At 38.8% G+C, this 19,612-nt stretch overlaps 1 protein-coding gene and 1 long non-coding RNA gene across 10 annotated transcripts in view; one reads left to right on the plus strand and one right to left on the minus strand.

Moving 5' to 3' along the window:
* The window catches only part of RNF144A (ring finger protein 144A), a 161,557-nt gene extending 145,237 nt beyond the window's left edge, over positions 1-16,320 (plus strand). For all 9 annotated transcript variants that reach the window (XM_069064787.1, XM_069064788.1, XM_069064789.1 and 6 more), the window contains 2 exons: positions 216-305; positions 9,953-16,320. In XM_069064787.1, coding sequence (XP_068920888.1) covers positions 216-305; positions 9,953-10,084 — 222 coding nt within the window. In that variant the 3' untranslated portion in view covers positions 10,085-16,320. The remainder of the gene's footprint in view (positions 1-215; positions 306-9,952) is intronic.
* LOC138143536 (uncharacterized) overlaps positions 1-19,612 on the minus strand; it is a 43,078-nt gene that overhangs the window by 11,037 nt on the left and 12,429 nt on the right. The window contains exons 2-3 of the long non-coding RNA XR_011163715.1: positions 3,105-3,181; positions 2,065-2,252 (exon numbers count right to left, since the gene is read on the minus strand). This is a non-coding gene — a long non-coding RNA (uncharacterized lncRNA). The remainder of the gene's footprint in view (positions 1-2,064; positions 2,253-3,104; positions 3,182-19,612) is intronic.

Consider the following 19,612-nt stretch of genomic DNA (forward strand, 5'->3'; position numbering starts at 1 on the left):
ACACACACACACACACACACACACACACACACACACACACACACACATAGGCACATACACATTAAACCCCTGCTCTGGTAACTTAAACTGGACTTCAACAAATCAATTAATTCATAGCCCAAAAGCTTAGTTATTGGAGCAGGGGTTTCATGGAATGAATAGAATTTTCCCATTTATGATTTCTTGTTTGTTTTTTTCTCCCTCTTGTTTTACAGGATGACTTCCTTTTAATACACTATGATAAAGGACCTTGCCGAAACAAGCTTGGCCATTCCAGGGCATCTGTGATCTGGCACAGAACACAGGTGGGCACCAAGGTTTTCGTTTCCCAAACTCAAGTACTGTGATTTCTGCCTATGTGTTGGTATGTGTATTATTTGTTAATGACATCTTGAGGACATAGGAAGTGGCTAGTTGGATGCCTTGGATAGGAAGTTGTAGTTATTCTCATGAGCCTAATTATTGGTCTGTAGGTTTGGTTTCAGGAGCCCGAAGCTAGCCTTATAGTGAAGATACTCCTCTTAAGATACTGCATGATATTTTTTTAAAAAATTCACCTAAAATTTATAATTACTTAAGCTTTAACTGGTGATGAGATTTCCACAGAAGATACTTCCAACTTAGCAATGAAATGGTATAATACTCTGAAAAAGAAGTGAGAAAATCCACATAAGATCGTTAGGTTTAAAGGGGCTTTAAAGGGACAGTTCATGTGAGGCCCCCACCCTTTAATATCACAAATGAGGAAACTAAGTCTCACAAAGGAAAAGTGAGTTTTCTAAGGTCATACAAGTACTGTCCAGGGTTAATCTCCCTGTGCCTATTTCTTGACTTGTTAATTGAAGTGGATGCCCTCACTACCAACTTTATAGGTATAAGGTGAGCTGTTTAGAAGCAGAAGGGAATTCTGAGGTAAAGTGATTTAATCTTCCAGCCCCAGTCATTGAGGAAGAATCTAAAATTCGAAGACAAAAAATGGTTTGTCCAATATCTGTCTACTTAAATATTAAGTAGCAGAAGTGGAATTTGGATCCAGGTATTCTAAAATAAAATCAAGGGTTCTTTCCACTGCATTTCACAGGTCAAAGGAAGAAGGTCTGATGGGAAAGGAGTGGACTGGTGGTTTGCAACTATGATAGCACTAGGTATAAATATGGATGGAAATGATGATAAGACTGGATGGGGGGAAGATTCAGTCTCTTCATATGTAAAATTCATGATTTAGACCAAATGACCTTCAAGACCTTTTTCTGCAATAGTAATCTTTTACTTGTACAACTTGTGAAAAGTTGTGCCCTCTGAAATTTGTTATAGGAAATAGCTAGTTATATGTGAGAGAAAATTAATTTTCTTTTCAGAATATTAAAAATACCTTCAGAATAAAGTATAAACCTAAAGGAGGCCCTGCTAAGAAGTTCCTTCTTAGAACATTTTCTTATGCAGTTCTAAAAAAAAGAAAAACAAGTTGTGGCATTTTAAGAATCTCAAAGATTCCTGTGAGCTATTTGGGAAAAAGCCTAAGAGTAAAGGGGAGGAAAATACACACACACACACACACACACACACACACACACAGCTGAAGTCTTGTGTACATATGTATACACAATGAACATATATACACATGTGTGCATATGTGTATATATGTATGTATATAGAGGGATTTAGATATATCACTATGGGCATTCATTGCTTCCTTTTTTAGCTTTCACCCATATATCAAATAGTCTTTACATCATTCCTTCCCAAATAAATGTTCGTTCCTCCAGTTAGAGGAAAACCAAATTTCAGGTCTCCATATTCAGGGTATTTGTTCAGACTTGGATATCTTTCTTTAGTGTTACAGCGCCCCCTGGTGAAATAGTGATTTCTGCAAATAGTGATAAGAAACCAATACATAATCTGGAAACACTGAAAAATTCCCATTCCAAGAGGTCAATATATTATTAACTTGTTTTGCAAAATGGGAAGGATCTATTGATTTAGAAAGTATTGAATGCATTTTTCTACCAATGCAGATTTCAACCTTATCTAATACTTATCTGTGACAAGTCCTAGGAAAGCTACCTGAGGCATGCAGAGATTTGAGTAATTTGCCACGGGTAGGGTTAAAAGCAGAAATTGAACCCAGATCTTCTTGACTTCAGGCTCTTGGTTCTATTCAGTAGGTCATGGTATGTGGATCTTCAGAATGTCATTGGCTAATTATATTCGATACTTCATCCTCTTATGTCTTTGATCTCTCTTCTTTGATTCTGTAATAAAAAGCCATTTTCACCTTTAATATGGGGTGGGGCATGGAACAGGCATTTATTAAGTGCCTACTGTGTGCTGGGCACAGACATCTCATTTGATTTTCACCTTGGATGATGATAACTCACATCTTTATAATGGCTTCTACCAGTAGCTTTTTGATGCTTCTTAGTGACTTTCAAAGGCTGTATCTCCCCACCTTCTGTAAGTTTTGGCACTGTCAGTGGCAGAGATGGAGTCTTCTGAGTATTAGTCAGACTAAGTTCTAAGACTCTCAGTGCTGGATGAATGGTTATCAGGTGATGCTTTTTTTTTCTTTTAAATCAATAGCAAGCTATCAAATTACCTGCTAAGGTATGGAGGGGTTGTGCTCTTCAGAAATGCAGGTGATAACTAAATTTTTAAAAATTCTCACAGTGACTCCATTGGTGATTATGTGGCCAGGATTTGATAGTGGCTGACTGGGCTGTTCGTGATTGGTAAAACAAATTATTGGTGAAATTGGTGAACCAATACATGAAATTCATTTTTAACTAAGTCAGCTCCAGGCCCAACTATGCTTTTTCAATCTGGCCTTTTTTTGAGCCTGGCACCCTGTATATGCATGTATATACTACTACCACTACCCTTCCCACCTCAGCCCCCATACACAGCAATTTCTTTTGATTTTTGCTCTGAAACCTGCAATTAAACCAATAAGAACATTGCTTCTGGAAGAGGTAAGTCAATTGACTGCTCTGTTGTGCCACTCTCCTTCCTTGTGAATTCATAGGCTAAAAGGCCCCTCCCAGGCCACCACTCCCATTTATTGATGCATGTATGCATCACTTCTCTCTGTTAGAGGGGCTCTTTACCTTTTTTGTGTCATGGACCCTGTTCGCAGTCTGATGAAGCCCAATGGACCGCTTCTCAGAATAGTGTTTTTAAATGCCTAGAAAAAAACACATGAGAGTACAAAGGAAACCATTTGCTTTGAAATTTAGTTAACAAAATATTTTAAAAATCACAAACTCATTGAAATCTAGTTAGAGACCCTTTCAGTAGATGCCCAGGATAAGAACCCTGGCCCTAATGGCATGTAAACCTAAAGGAAGGAACTGTCTACCTTTTGTCATTTTAGCAGTTTTTTTTAGCAGTGTTTTTAAGCATTTGAGTAAGTGCTTAATAAATTATTTTTCATTCATTATATTTGTTAGTTTCCCTTAATAAAAAAAAATTTAAAATGCCAGAAAGCAGCCCCCCCCCCCCAAGCTAAATAGAGAATCAGTTCTGTGAGGACTAGATGGATTCCAGGGCAGATTTCTAAAACAAAGATAATCCAACACACTTGCTGGGTCTTCAGAATCATGTCCGTGGACTTTCGTTTCCATTTGGGCATTGAAAAGAGGGATTTCCTAGCTATTATTCTGTATTACATTTAGAGGGCCATGGTCCTCTATTTGCCACTGTGTGACATTAGATTATCAGTCACAGAATTTCCGAGCTGGAAGGAACCTTATAGAACATTTGGCTTCCCTTTTTCCTTTTCTAGAGGAGAAAATTAAGGACCAGAGAAGTGAAAGGACAGAGTTGGGACTAGACCCCAGTTCTCTTGACTTTTAGTCAAGAGCTCCTGTCACTACACTACTCCCACATAAACACAGTTAAAATGATGAGGTGTAAGATACTTTATGTCTTTATATCTTTATCATTTCCAAGGTGCTTTCATATACATATGTCCTAATTTGTTCTCCTATGAAGCAAACAGAGCAGATATTATTCCAGTTTTACAAATGTGAGAACTCAAGGTATATATCATTATTCTTATTTTTATAAATAAGGAAAATAAAGCTCTACAGGAAAAAGCAAAGGACTTATTAGCATTGGAAGACATAGGTTCTAACCCCAGCTCTATGTCTTATTAAACAATCAATCAACAAACATTTATTCAACCCTCTTATGTGTGAGGCACTGTACTAAGTTCTAGGGATACAAAGACTTAAGCAAAATAGTTCTGGTACTCAAAGAGGTTATATTCTACTGGAAGAGGCAATATGTACACATATTGGTATATACAAGGCATATAACAAGCAGACCTCCTAAACTTGGACAGGAAGGCCCTAACAGTAGGACCTTGGACAATCTTGAGCCTCATGTACTACAGAGGATTAGATTATAATAGGATCACAGATCTAAAACTGAATGGAGCTTTACTGGTCATCTAATTCAACTCCTTCTACAGATGAGGAAACTGAGAGTTAGGGAGGTGAAGTGACTTTTCCAGGGTCACACAGGCGGTAAGCATCATGGCCTTTCTAACCATAGAGCTCTATGATTTTGTGCTTGTGTCAATTACTCTGTGCTTCTAAAAGGTGGCTTGCCTAAGTTGGTTGTGGCAGAGTCAAGTCTAGATCTCAGGTTTCCTGACTCCCAGCTCAATGTAATTTTCACTATCTTTCATCTAAAATATAGACTCACCAAAAATCCACCTCAGTTTACTCAATACCAACTCTCATAGTCCCTTATATTACAGGTCCTTGAGAACACAGGTGAGGATCTAAATCAGACTTGCCAAGAAACTCACCTGCCAATAAAACAGACAAGAAAGGAAAATTGAGAAACAGCAAGATGCTAACCATGCTGAAACAGAAGGAACTGTCCCTATAGGAAGATAGTTTATATTTAATTTGTGAATAAATAACCATCCAGGGAAGAGTGAATTGGCTGTTTCCCTAGGGAAGGTAATGTCTTATAATGCTGGGCTCTTGGAGAACTGAGGAGGCCCTAAGCATTTTTGGGTGATAAAGAGATCCCTCAGGCAGGAAATACCTATGAATAGCTCTAATAAAGAGCGAGATGTGTCAAGTGAAAATAACAGCTTGACCTAGTTTTTCCTCCTCCCTTTGCCCTCTGTATCCCCTCTTATAAGCCCCCAGTTTATAGAAGTTGATTTCAATTACGTGATGATTTCAAGGTGGGCCCACTTAACTCTCCTGATGTTAGAATGTTCTCATGGCAGAATTTTTTTTTTAAACAGGGGACTTTCTTGTCACCTTTAGGCTGGCCTAATTCTCACACCCAATCCAAGAAGAACAGCACACCTTCAAATAAAAAACAGCATCCACTGAGGGAGTAAAATACATAGGATTAGCATTGTTGGGCAGCAAGCCAATTGAAAATATGCACTTTCCCTTCCCCACATGTTTCTGTCCTCCAAAGGTTCAATCCAACAGATTTTTCAGGTCAAAGCTCTATCCACTACAGCATGTTTCCTCATCTGTCTTTGCTTTCAGAATAAACTCCCAGCAAGGGAAAGAACATTGGTTTTGTAGACAGACGATTTGGGTTCTAATCCTGCCTCTGATCCTGCCTGTGTGACAATGGATAAGTCAAAACTTCTTTTGGGCCCTAGCTTCCCCATTTGCAAAATGAGTGTTGAGTAGATGATCTTAATTTCACCCCCCTCCCCCCCACTATGAACCTTACGTGTGACATTGAATCTAGGCATTACTTCCTTCAGAGCCTTCATTTCCCCATCTGTAAAATAAGGGAGTTGGACTAGATAATGCCAAAGCTAACTTCCAAGTTCAAACTGATTTTCTGTGAAATAACTGACTGATTTCATTGAACAAGCTTTATTGAAAGCTAATGGCGAGTTAAGATCTCACTCAGTTGAGACTTTGCCTTTACTTCTCCCCCAAACTGCTTTTTTTGTATCCTTAAAATATCTTTTGTTGGGGTGGCTAGGTGGCACAGTGAATAGAGCACTGGCCCTGGAGTCAGGAGAACATGAGTTCAAATCTGGCCTCAGACACACACACCCACACACACAAAAACTAGCCGTGTGACCTTGGGCAAGTCACTTAACCCCAATTGCCCCCCCCCAAAAATTATATATCCTTTGTTGCTTTTTTACTTATCAACTTCAGATTTGATTCCTGATCTTGAGACTATGAATCTATTTACTCAGTAATGGTAATCAAATGTTATTCATTAATGGTAATCAAAATCCTTTGGCATGCCCATGGGCCACTTACGGCCTGTAGGCTTCAGGTTGTGCCATGTGACCTAGAGGTACCACATAATCCATCCATTTGCTTTCAAGCAAGAACATGCTTATGTGAGATTAGACAGAAGAGAATCTACAGTATATGCAGTAACACCTAATTTATCCTACATTTTCAGCACTGGAAGTATTCCACAAACTGAATTTTCCAGATGCTAACCACTTTAAATATAGAAAGCATTTTAAAAATACATCTACTTGATAGAGGTCTTTCTAAAATGGACCATAGTCTTGTTTTAGGAAGCTGAGGTTACTAAATACAACTTTACCTTTCCTTAAAGATAGCTAGGTGGTATAATGTATAAAGTGCTGGGTCTGCAGTCAGGAAAACCAGAGTTCAAATGTGACCTTGGACTCATACTAGCTGTGTGACCCTGAACAAGTCACTTAGTCTCTGTTTGCCTCAATTTCCTTGAAAGTAGGGATAATAATAGAACCTAACATGTATATAAATGTTAGTTGTTTTTTTTTTTAAAGAAACAAAGGATTTCAAGATAATACCTGAGTTGAAATCCCAACTCTTGTTACTTATTTCTTATGTCCCAAGAAAAGAGCTTAACCTCTCTGACTCTTATTTTTTTTTTCATTTATAAAATGAGTGGGTTATAGATGAGGGGTTCTTAAACATTTTTGTAGATTCCTTCTCTTCCTTCACTGTTAGGCGAACATCATCTTTTAATGCTGTCAGTGTACCATTCGCTAGCATCATTCCTTACCCTTTACTATCCTTCTCCTCTGCTGTGGGCTGGGAAACCAGATAACCACCTTAGTTAGGAATATATGTTAATAGATTATATTAAGGTATAGATTTTAAAGCATCTCTTTATCATCCCCTTTTATTTTCTAATATTTATGTTTTTCAGAAAAGTGAGGAATACACTATATTTGCTTTTTGTGTAAATTTATATTCAGAAGGGACATTTGAAAGTCACTTTGTCCAACCCTCTCCTTATACATTGAACTCCTCTACAAAATCTCTGACAAAAGGCCATACAGCCTCTTTATGAACACCTTAAACATCCGTTTCATCTCTGGATAGCTTTCATTTTCAGGAAACGTTTCCTTACATCAACCTGAAATCCAAATCTTTGAAACTTGTACCCACTGCTCCTAGAAAGCCCAGTGCTACCAAGGAGAACAAGTTTGATCTATCCTCCACATCACAGTTTTTCAAATACTTTAATAAACTGAAATAAGAACATACTTGGGTGCCACAGAGCTTAAAGTCAGAATAGAATAATAGAATCAGACAACTGGAAGCAGGGTGAGAATTCTCATGGGCAATGCATAAACTTTTATTCACCTAAATCAGATTTGACAGATTCATTTGCATGCATGCTCACCTGTGGGAGGGAGCAGAGGAGGTGACTTGGGGGGGCAGAGGAGGAGACAGTAAGTGTTTCTGCAGAGAGAAGGAAGCAGCAATCCAAATTCTTTTTTTTTTTTTTGCACAAGCCTGAGATGGTTCATTCTAGTGCTTCGGACAGCAGGTGGTGCTCTCTCTCCTTTTTACAGAGCTCTAAGACCATATACTCACAAATCCACAAGCATCAAATGGCCTCTTGCTATATGCTCAGCCCTTTTTCTGCCGGGCACTATGGAAGATAATATTTCTTCAATTTCATTGATATTCCCTCTGCCATCACAGATTGCAAGGCCTCCATTACACAGTAAAATAATCTGAGAGTACAGAGGTACTAACTCTGGGCTATGAGTCAGGATACCAGGGATCCATGTTCCAATTCTGCCAGTAATTGGACATGTGTCAGCTCCAGTTATTTCCCCTCTCGGACTCTCAGTCTCTCCATCCGTAAAATGAGGAGTTGAACTAGAATTGGGGGTGGGTAACCTGCAACCTCGAGGCCACATGTGGCCCCAGGTTTCCCACCCCTGAACTAGATTGTCTTTAAGGGCCTTTCCAACTCTTAACAGTCTCTGAATCTGGGGGCTGCAAAGAGAGCTGCTGTCATCAGAAAAGAATTGATTCCCTTGTAACCGCCCTGGTGAGAAACTTCTTCCTCCCCACCCAGACTGAGAATAGCTCTCAGGTGATACTCAAAACCTATTTGCTAAGGTCATCCCCAAAACCTTTCCAGCTTAGTAAAACCTGCTACTTGAGTACTTCTCTGAGGAGGACTTTAAAGGAGGTAGGGCATTGCATATTACCATTAATTAAAGCTTTCTTGCATCTTGAAACTTTGACAAGACATATAAGTTCTCAGAAAACAAGTTGAGATTAAGAACACCCATTCAGTTAAGTCAGTTTACTCTAAGTCTACTGGAGTTGGATCAGATTCAGACACATACCTTGGGGCTTTCTGGATTGATTGGTCTTTGTTAATAAGCAGTCAGGAAGACCTTAGTTCACATTCTGCCTCACACGCTTCCTCATTATGTGATTTCAAACTCATAACTCACTTCTCCCGGCCTCAGATTTTCCTCATCTCCAAAGTGGGATAATAACACTTAACCTCAGAGTCTTATCTTAAATATTACATATGGTGATATGCTTTTAAGCACTTTGTAAACCTTAAAGCACTATGTAAATGCTTTCTATTGTTGCCATTATCATTATTTTTATCGCTATTGGAAGCCTTCTTGCAGCCCTTTAATATTCCCTGGGCTTCAGAGCATCTCTTAGGCTTCTTCTTTCTTCCTTCTTGGTATGCCATGGCCTCACCTCCTTTCCCCAAAGTACATTAACTTGAATCATAGGACCCTGCTTTTCCAAATGCGAGTAATTGGCAATAATATACAGCTTGCTTACTCTCATCATGTACCTTTTTAATGTACTCTGGGACCCCTATAGTTCTGATTCTTCTGAAAGATTCCTGCTTTAAGATCCATAGTCATATGCCATCACCAGGAAGTTATTGAGATTAACAACCAATAATAATAATATGGCACCTTAAATTTCTCTCACAACCTTAGGAGACAGATAAATTATACCCCATTGTAAAGAAGATATGGGTTCAGAAAAAGTTAACTGATCAACTGAAGGTCACCCAGCTATGAAGCGGGAGAGTGACAAATCAAACAAACCCTGAACTTCTAATTCTGTATCTAAGAAGTTTTTTTTTTATTAATGTTTATTTTTTTAATACGATGAGGTTTCTGAAACCCTCATGACAATGAAAAAACTTCACATGAATTAGTACTTCATGTTTTACAAAGGACTTCACATATCTCCTCATTTGATTCACGACAGAAGCTATGAAACAGAGCAAGTTATTTTATAGATAAAGAAACTAAGGCTCAGAAAGGCTCAATGATTTGCTTCAGACACTTACAAGCTTTGTGATCCTAGGCAAGTTACTTAACCTCTCTTTGCCTCTTTACCATATAGTTGGCATCGCCATCTCTAAAATGGATTTAATAATTGCACTTATCTCCCAAGGTTGTTGTGAGAATCAAATGAGGTAATATTTGTGAATCTCTAAGCGTAGTACTTTGACACATAGTAGGCATTATATAAATGTTAGTTGCTATTACTACTACTACAACTATTTTTTTTATCCATATATATTTTGGAGTGAAAATCTTAACAGACCAAAGACAGCTATGTAATTAAGGGTGATTTAGGCCTGTATGGGAGCTACTTTACAAACAAACTCATGGATCCCATTTTCTTCCTTTTGTTTTTTCCCGTCATTCCAGGTGGTGGGCATTTTCGCTGGCTTTGGCCTTTTGCTGTTAGTGGCCTCTCCTTTCCTGTTACTGGCAACACCCTTTGTCCTCTGCTGCAAATGCAAGTGTCATAAAGGTGATGATGATCCCCTACCGACCTAAACCCAGGGAAGACTGGACTCCTGCCTTTGGGGAAACATGGTTCTCCCCTCCTCCCACTCCCTCCCTAGCCCTTGCACTCCCCATTGTTACAGCCTCACGTGCCCCATCCTGCTTCCCAGCAACACATGGTGCCATGATTCTGGGGACTGATGTCAAGCCAGTAGCAAAGGCCTACTTGCAGAGGTCCAGAAGGAATATGGAAGATGAGTCAGGCATGGAGTGCCTGTTGTACAGAGGAGAAACATATCAGCAGATTTTCAAAGGGAGATGCAGCCGGTAATATACGTGATAACTTTGTATGGCCAGAGACTTTGGGGAGGGAAGCCAAACATGGCAGATCCATAGCCTAAGAGACATTCAATCACAACCCTTTATACCAATTGGCATCAAGATGGGATCTTCCTCTTTGGAGAAAGGATTTGAGAATCACCTGCCACTTCAAACAGGATCATTTTGAGCAGATTTTAGAGAAGATCCCTGTTGATTATACTTCATTTTATAGTTGGAATCGCAAATCCTTTTCAGTGGGAGGGATTTTTTTCTTTTAATCAGGATAGTAGAAATCACTGGCTGCCTAGAAACCATTCCAGGCCCTTTTGAAGGTGGAGGGGGGAAAGAGGATCATGTGGGAGGAGAGGAGAATTGCTGCCTCAAGACTCGTCCAGCTTTGCTGCATTTTGAACATTTAGAAAGTCTCATGTGCTTTGTCTTCTTCTGACATCTTTTGAAAAGCTGTTAGTTGGAGTGGGGAGAGACATAAACCTACCCCATAGAAGTTCTTCGTAAAAATTACTGCCATGTTTGAAAGAGCATCCCTGTTGGTCTTTCTGAATTTGTTTGACTGTTTAAGGATGCACTCCACACTTAGGGCTCATAATTCCTTATCCAGGTATCAGGATTCTTTTTATGTCTCTAAACCAAATGTGTAAATAGTTCAGAATCACTAGGGTTTAGGAAACCTGAAGCACCTTGCTTCTGTCTAATTAAACAAGGAGAAAGAACTGTCTCATTAGCTACCTGCAGACTCACTCATAGCCCAGCAGGGATTTCTCCTTTAGAAAGCAAGAAAATTCCCATCTTTGTAAGACTAGAGGAGTTCCTGGAGTTTGTATTTCACTTTCCAAGTTATTTGGCTATTTTAAGAATTATTTTCTTGTCCCAGTGCTGTTAGTAGTCCTACTATGACCAACATTCCCCGCCCCCTTCCCCCAAACAGTCATTCAATTCACTCTCATTTGGAGTTTGGTTATTTTGTCAACTGTGGTGCTTTGTGATGGTTTCCAAGATTCAGAAGCTACCTGGAGGCCGATAGCACACAATTCAACCATAGAGTGCAAATTCCTCTGCAGAGATGAGCTTGGAAAAGAATAGAAACTGTGCACTTTCAAAGTGGTTTGTGATGAAATAGGCTAATAGCTACAAATGTGGTATGAAGGCAAGACTGACAACTTTGCTTGTGTCACAGAAATATGATGGGTCCTATTACCATTAGGCTGGTTCTCAATACCATGCTACATTCCTTGTTGCTTGCATGATCTACTGTCCATGTAAAAAATCAATCCCTGGCTTTTATAAGAGATATTTTTCTTCTTCTATAGAACTCAATGGACCAGAAACAGCCTTTGGATAGATTTAAGCAGAAAAATCCCTGCTTAGGATCAGAGCTGGCAAGGGATTTTTAGATCAATTTAAATGAATCCCTTCATTCTTCAGGAGAGGAGTGGGGCAAAGAGAAGGGTTGTGACTTGAACAAAGTCAGTTGAGCAGTAAGAAACAAAGCCAGGGTTGCAACCCAAGTCCTATGTCCCTAAGACCAGAGTGGTTTCTACCACACTGTGCAACTTTCCCAGTTATTTCCATCAGCTTTTCTTATACTTATCTCCCTTCTCAACTTACCTTTCTGAGGATAGAACTTGTACCCAAGTTGAAAACAGGGCACTATTCTGTTTCCTGCCACACTTTATTCATAGGGAATTATGAAATAAATTGTTTCCCTTTCACTCTGATGTCAAGTTTACTAAGGGAGCTAAATCTATTTTGAGAGCTACTTGATATCCAATTTACAGTGATTTTTACTTCCCCTCCAACTAATTATTTTAAAATTTACCATTGACTAAATAACAGAGCCCTTGAGATAAACCCACTCAAGACTGAGACCCAAACTGTGGATATATTGGGCATAATTGTCAAGGAGGCGCCTGGGTAGAATTCTTTGCTAAATGGAAGGAGAGGATTGAAATTCTATATCACCTTGCAGAGCATTATATAAGAAGTGACAAATGACATGAATTCTGGGGGCCTCAACAGAGACTCCAGGAATTAGTCTAGAAAAAATCATCAGCAAGCTACCACAGTGCATGGCCAATGGCCAGTTTTCCATCACAATTGGACTGATCACAAGGGCTGTGCCCTTCTCCTTGTTGCTAACGAGAGCCACTGCTCATGTCAATAATCGCAGTCATTAATATGCTTCCAACCCTCCAAGTGTTGGCATAGTGTACCCTGATCTTGGTTTATTGAGTTTGGGTTTTAGCACTTAGGAATTTTAGGATCTTAGAATCAGAGACATGGCAGTGACCTTTCAGGTCATCTTATTTAATCCCCATCCAGTCGAAGAGTCTCCTCTCCTGCATTCCTGATGACTGGCTGTTCAATCTTTGCTTGCACACTTCCAATGGCAAGGAACCTACTATCTCAACAAAATAACCCATTCTTATTGATGGAACAATTCCACTGTAAGAAAATTCTTCCTTATACTAAAGGATTTCACATAACATAGCATAATTTGCATCATAACATTTTCATAATTTATAGCTACAAATAAATGAAGCCTCAGATGGATTGTATCCTTTGATTATTACAACAACTCTCCGAGGTAAGTTGTGTTTTATTAGCCTCATTTTGAAAATGAGGAAACTGAAGCCCAGAGAAATTAAACAATTTGCCCAAGTCTACACCATTAACTCGTAGTAAAATTTGAACTTGAAGTAAGGCCTTCTGACTTCAGTCTAGGGCTCTTTCCACTTTACCATTTTGGAAAGGTTGCCAGAGGCTCAAACTGCATCAATTACTAAAAGATCAGGTTTCTCTATCAAGTATAAACCCATTGGTTGAGGCATGGAATCAGTTCCACCTGGGCTAAGATGTCCATTTATACCCAAACTTAAGAGTTGTACCTTGGACTCTGATTTTCAGTGGGCACTTAGTTGATGGTGGTAACTTATTTTTTTCTATAATACCTTGAAATTTCCAAATAATTTTCATCACAACATCCATTAACATAAACATTGTTACCACCATTTTTCTGATGAAAAATCTGAGGCTTAAGGTTATGAAGTGACCCACCAATAGTCACCTACCTGTGGAACAGGACATTCCAGACACCAGCCACAGGGACTTAAGTATAAAAGGGAATATTTCTGGGATAAATTTCATTGTTGGCAGCCAGGAAAGTGGGTAATTGCTTCAGTGACTGGTGAGTCTTATGCTGTGCCATGAGCATATCTTAAGGTCTGGGTTTGATTTCTAAGACAAATGTCAACTGCCTTACTTTCACATAACCATTTATGCTGACACATCTGTGGCATCATGTCACATCTGACTTCACTCCCCAGTTTTAATTGAACCACTTTTGTCTTTAGTGGGAAAGAAAGTTCCTTCTATGTGTTTCTAATGAAGAGATGTCTTGGTATAATGTAGCGAGTACTAGACAGAGTCAAGGAGTTATGGGTTCAAATCCCTCCCTCAAAACATTCTAGCTATGTGGCTATGGGCAAGTTACTTTCTCTCTCTGAGATTCAATTTCCTCTTCTGTAAAAATGGGAATAATAATAATACCTCTAGTATCTACCTCACAAGATTGCTGAGAGGCTCAAATTGGATAATGGATGTAAAGTGCTTTGCAAACCTTCAAGCTGTGTATCAGACTTAGCTCTTAGTGTTACTGCTCTTCACTCATTGGCATATCACACTGGGTCAGAACATTGTTCCTTCCTGCAGCACCCCAGTGATCTCATCAATAAGGGCATTCTTTTCATTGATGCTTTCGTAGATGCCTTCCTAGCCTGTCTGACTTGCATAAGCTCCACAGGGCATGATCTGCCCAGTTTTACCAGGGTCTTTCTAGCTTTCTTATGGCATCAAAAGTAACAGTGGAGAAGGAAAGTTACACAGGCTAGCCCTCCCACTCTCTGCATGTGCCCACTACATGTTGTTAACTGTATTTGTAGCTCTGAAACCATAATGTACATAAAACTGGAGATGAAACCCATGACAAGATTTTTGAACTTGACACCCAGCAGAAGCATTGGGAATAGTCCCCTTGCTCGTTGATACCACTAACGATCACTGTAATGCTTCAGTTTATGGTGTTTCCATCACAAAACTCCTTGGCAGTTAGATGGTATGAATAATACTATCTCTGCTTCCCATATGAGGAAACTGAGGCCCAGATAGACCTTATGCACATGATCATAAGGTCAATCAATGTCAGGGCATGGATTTGAGCCCAGGTCTCTTTCCTTAAATCCCAATATTCTTTCATAAGAGAATGGATTTAGAAATGGAAGATACCATAGACATCACATCATGTAGTCTCATTTTAGAGCAGAAATAGATCTAGAATGATGAAGTAACTTGTGTAAATCACATTGGCATTAAATGACAGAATTGGGATTTGAACTCAGGTCCTTCAACTTTCCTATGACATCACCTCTACAGTACTATGTAGCCTCTTGCATAGACTGACAGCACATTAATTCCATGTTAGTCAATTCCACACTGTTCTCTTTATTTGCATTCCCTTAATCCTTTAACTTTATTATATCATTTGTGTTGTAAGATAATAGTGTGACTGTTTTATAATGCTGGGGCGAGAAGGGACACACTAACCATGTTACATCAATCCAGCTTTCATGAATTGGTCTTGACTGGGGGGTACATAATATAATTTCTGGTATATCTGAATCACTGCAATAAGCCACCTTAGCTCAAATGAATCTGTGATCTCATGGATTTGGAAGTTCCCCCCGTCATACAAATCATAGCTGCCTCATCCTGTTGCTCAGGATGCCTGCTTGTCCTGTTTTATTCTTGTCTGTGTCCTCTCCAAAGTTCAACACCTTAACACACAGTTTTATTATACTTGAGAGATCCTCCTGCTTGGATTCATCCAGAAGGTGCTGTTACCACCTGACTTGGCTTCAGTTTCTGTTGTCCAAGGCAGCTGCCCTCAGGGATGCTCTTGCCTCTGAAATGAGGGGTGAAATATTTGAAGTGAGAACCAGGCTGTTAAAGGGCCTGATGAGGGACATTCAACCCCATTCCTTTTCTTCCCCAGTGTTACAAAACTAAAAAATCTTTCTCCCTACTCAAAGAATGGGGGCAAGAATACATTTTCCAGAACACCTGATTTTAGAGCAGGTCAAATTCCTGTTTGGAAACCTAGGACTCTGGGGAAAAAAGTGATGCCTAGCAATGCACTAATTATCTAGAACTAAGATAATATTTTTCACTGGTATTATAGTGAAATCATTTGCTGTATCGAAAAGGAATACTGCCCTTGGTTTATTTAAAAATTAAGGTCTCACACAGCAACATACTTGTGGGTGGGATTTGTGTGTGTTTCTCATTCTTTTTTTTTACTGAAAACATGACAATTAAAATATCAAGAGAATACATATAGCATGTGTGAAAACCAAAGCTTGTGTACTTCTTATAACTAACCTAGGCCCTTATTAAAATGGACAAAACAATGAGTTTGCTATAAACATTATGAGAAATGTCCAAGGGAGGCAAGAAGACCAGCATTAATAAAGAATTGCTAAAGTGCTTAAATAGAGCATGCCCTGTATGTGTCTTAAGCCCTCGTGGATTTTATTCTGACTTTGGTTTGTGAAACCCCTTCTTCCATGATTCCAGGAACATTAGGTGCAAGTATGTGCTATATGACCGAACCATTTTATTTCTTGCTTATTTACCGTGGACATATTTTAACCCTATATAGAGATATGCATGAATGAGTCATGCAGTTGTATAAATTATGTATTGTACCAGTGATGGTTTAAAAAAGGGAAAAAAAAAAGTTTGGTTTGTGTATTTGAAATGTAAGTACATTTTGTGCCACTAACACTGTGATGTATAAAATGAGCTGTTTGAATGCCTTTTAATGTTGTGTTTTGTACTTGGAATCATATTGAAAAGTTTAATTTGTAATTTCAATACATATTTTAAATGATTATGTCTTCTGTGATTTTTTTTTTGCATTTTTAAAGGGGAAGTATTTCTCTAAGTTCTCTTTGTCTGATGTAAAATTTTGGAAATCTACCCTCAAAAGGAACATGTACATAATATATCAAGAGTGGCCTCAGAGTCAGGGAGATCTGATTTCAAGTTTTACCTCTCATAAATGCCTGCTATGGGGTCCCTAGGCAAATCACTTAGCCTCTTTAGTGCCCCCAGGCACCTCTCTGAGGATGAAAGTTGCATAGAGCTAGTTGTTGTTATGCTTTAACTATGGGAATTCCCTTACCTAGAATTCCCTACTCTGACACAATCAAATGTCCCGTCAAAAAAACAAAAAAGAAAGGAAACATGCAAAGAATATTTCCATCATAATACTGAGTACCTGTTGTATGCCCAGAATAGTACTAAGTTCAGGAAAATGGTCTGTTTGTAAAGGATTCTTTATTAATAACTGTTTTTGTAGATACTGAGATACTGAGGGCAAAGTGGGCCCCACTGATGGAAAACAGGTGACTAATTAAAATGCATCTCAAAGAACCTTCTGCATTCCAGGGAATGATCCTTTTTAGACTATTCCCTTATCTTTTAATTTACAAATATCTTTATAGATGAAGAAACCAAGGCACAAAGAAGTTACTGAAAGAATGACTTCACTGAGAAGTTAAGGATTTCTGGGTCAAATCTGCCATTGACACATGATTGTGTGGACATGGGCAAAAAACAAGGGGATTTTTCTATGTATAGAAGCTCCTAGGTCTAGAACACCTTCTCCTACCCCAAAAAGTAAAGCAACATTCATAGTGCCAATACCTGTCTGTTCATAAATAGAATTGTGAAAGTTTTTCCTGAAGGTGAAAAAAAAATTATCTCCACAAAAGTCTTTGACAGTAGCATTACTTGCTAGTGTTAAGACAAAGTCGTATGTTCTTTATTCCTATTTAAATTAGGAAGTGATCTGGATTTTCATGAAATCTGTCTTATTGCCCTCCATAAAATTCTTATCTAAATCTGGTATTTGTAACTTTAAGACACTTGCCCTGTAGGGCTATGAAAATCTCTCTCTAACTTAATGAGTCAGACTTCTTGAGTTGGGATAATTTGTCATTGTTTGCTTTCTATACAGGTTATAGGTAAGGAAAAAATACTAAGTGAATGAATGTTTTTTCTGAAAAGTTTTTGTTCATACATTCTAAAATTTAATTCAATAAACATTTATTAAGCAACTTTTTTATACTTCAGATCTTTATTAAGGTTTAACATAGACATTTCTCTTAATGAACTATACCACTAACTTTAACTCCTCAATCATGGAGTTCCCCTAACCTTGCCCTTTCCTCCATCACCACTACCAAGTAACTTAAAGGGGTCCAAAAATTAAATTCAGTTGGTCTAGCTTTAGGGAGTAGAGTTTCATTCCAGTCAGAGGACCTATTAAATCCCAGATTTGCATTTATTTTCAATGTTACTTTAGTCATAAAGATTATAGATCTAGAGGTCACCGGGTCTAACTGTCTCATTTTATAGTTAAGGAGCAAGAAATTAAGACCGTTCAAGGTCATAAAAGTAGTAAATAGCCACCAACATTTGAACCTAGGTCCAAGATACTGTGAGTAACCACACTGCTAAAACTCTGGCTCATGATTTTCTACTTGGCTCCTTTTAATAATCTGACAGAGGACACAATTAATTCAAAGTGAAGATATTTGCTGAAATGGCATCATAAGAAAAGTAGCAACACATACCTCCCCCATAAACCTGGGCCACGCTCTCCACAAACATACATAGCATCAGTGGGAAGAGTGGATATTTGTATGTGGCTGAGGCCACTTAAGTCTGGTTCTCGTTGTCTTGCTCATGTTGCTTGATGTCTTGGATTTTTAGTTTCCTCTTCTATAAGAGAGGTGTTGGGGTAACCTAACTGACCTCTGAGGTCCTTTCCAAATCTAAGGCCTTTTAAGTTTCTCCCTCCCTTACTCCCTTCCCCAGCTAGTACCCCCTGAGCTGGTATTGACAATGGGTCTACTAAATATCTTTATTGACATGAGATTTGCTGGTCTTATTATTCACATTTTCCACTAGTATCTGGAGGTGGAGCTACTCTGGATTACCAGGCTTTCTAAGTGAACCCAGGCTCATTTGAATAACTGCTATTCTGTCGAATAGTATTGAAATATTCCTAAGTGTGCAGTACAGTGCTATACAAAAGGCCCTTTGCTATATGCTAGGGATACACATATTCAAAAATACAATTTGTTCTCAAAGATCTTACATTATAATAGAGGCAAATATGACAGAGATGAAAATGTTTGTGGTATAAAATAGAGCCTTAAAAGAGCAAGGGAATATTCAAAATGCCGTTGGCTTTTGGGGGAGAAGAGTATGTTTTTAGCTGAGAGAACCAGGTTTTTTTTCATGAAGAGGATATCACCTGAGCTAGACCTCGAAAGAAGAGGATTTCACTAAGAGACATAGGGAGAGTTTGCTTTAGGCATGGAGGGCGGATGAAGATGCAATGAGACATACAACTGCATATTGAAATGAAAACTTACCAGTGAGTGGTTTATGAAACAAATGAAAAACAAGATCAGACAGGGTCATATAACTTTAGAAATAGAAGAAAATGGAATATTTGCATTGTAACTCTAAGGTATCTGGCAGGCTTTGCATTAATATATATATACTTACTCCTCGTATCCTGACTCACAAGTATTTGGCTGGTATTACTAGTCAGATGTAGGGGCAGCTAGTTAGGTGCACACTGTTGGACACTGGTCCTAGTGTTGGACCTGGAGTCAGAAAGACTCATCTTTGTGTGTTCAAATCTGACCTCAGACACTAGGTGGGCAAGTCACTTAACTGTTTGCTTCATTTTCCTCATCTATAAAATGGGCTGGAGAAGAAAATGATAAACCCAGCAGTATCTTTGCCAAGAAACCCCCAAATGGGGTCACAAAGAGTCAGACATGAATGAAAAACAACTGGATAACAACTAGCCAGATTTGGCCACATATTTCTGCTCTGACCCCGGGATTCCTACTCTCTAGTTACTACTCTCAATTCCACCCCAGGAATGAGTAGAATAAGACGGGGGAAGAATGAGTGAGGAAACATAACCTGAGGAACCCAGGCTTGTCCAAGAGAATAATTCTAGATAGCTACATAGATGTAAGGACAACTAGGTAGTGCAGTGGACAGAGTGGTGGGCCTGGAGGCTGGATTCATTTTTGTGAGTTCAAATCTGTCCTCAGACACTTACTAGCTGTGTGACTGACTGACCCTGGGCAA

The sequence above is a fragment of the Petaurus breviceps genome, unplaced genomic scaffold (genome assembly GCF_028583685.1).
Source record: "Petaurus breviceps papuanus isolate PSGF00001 unplaced genomic scaffold, PetGlider_PUasm1.0 90644, whole genome shotgun sequence".
NCBI classification, from domain to species: Eukaryota; Metazoa; Chordata; class Mammalia; order Diprotodontia; family Petauridae; genus Petaurus; species Petaurus breviceps.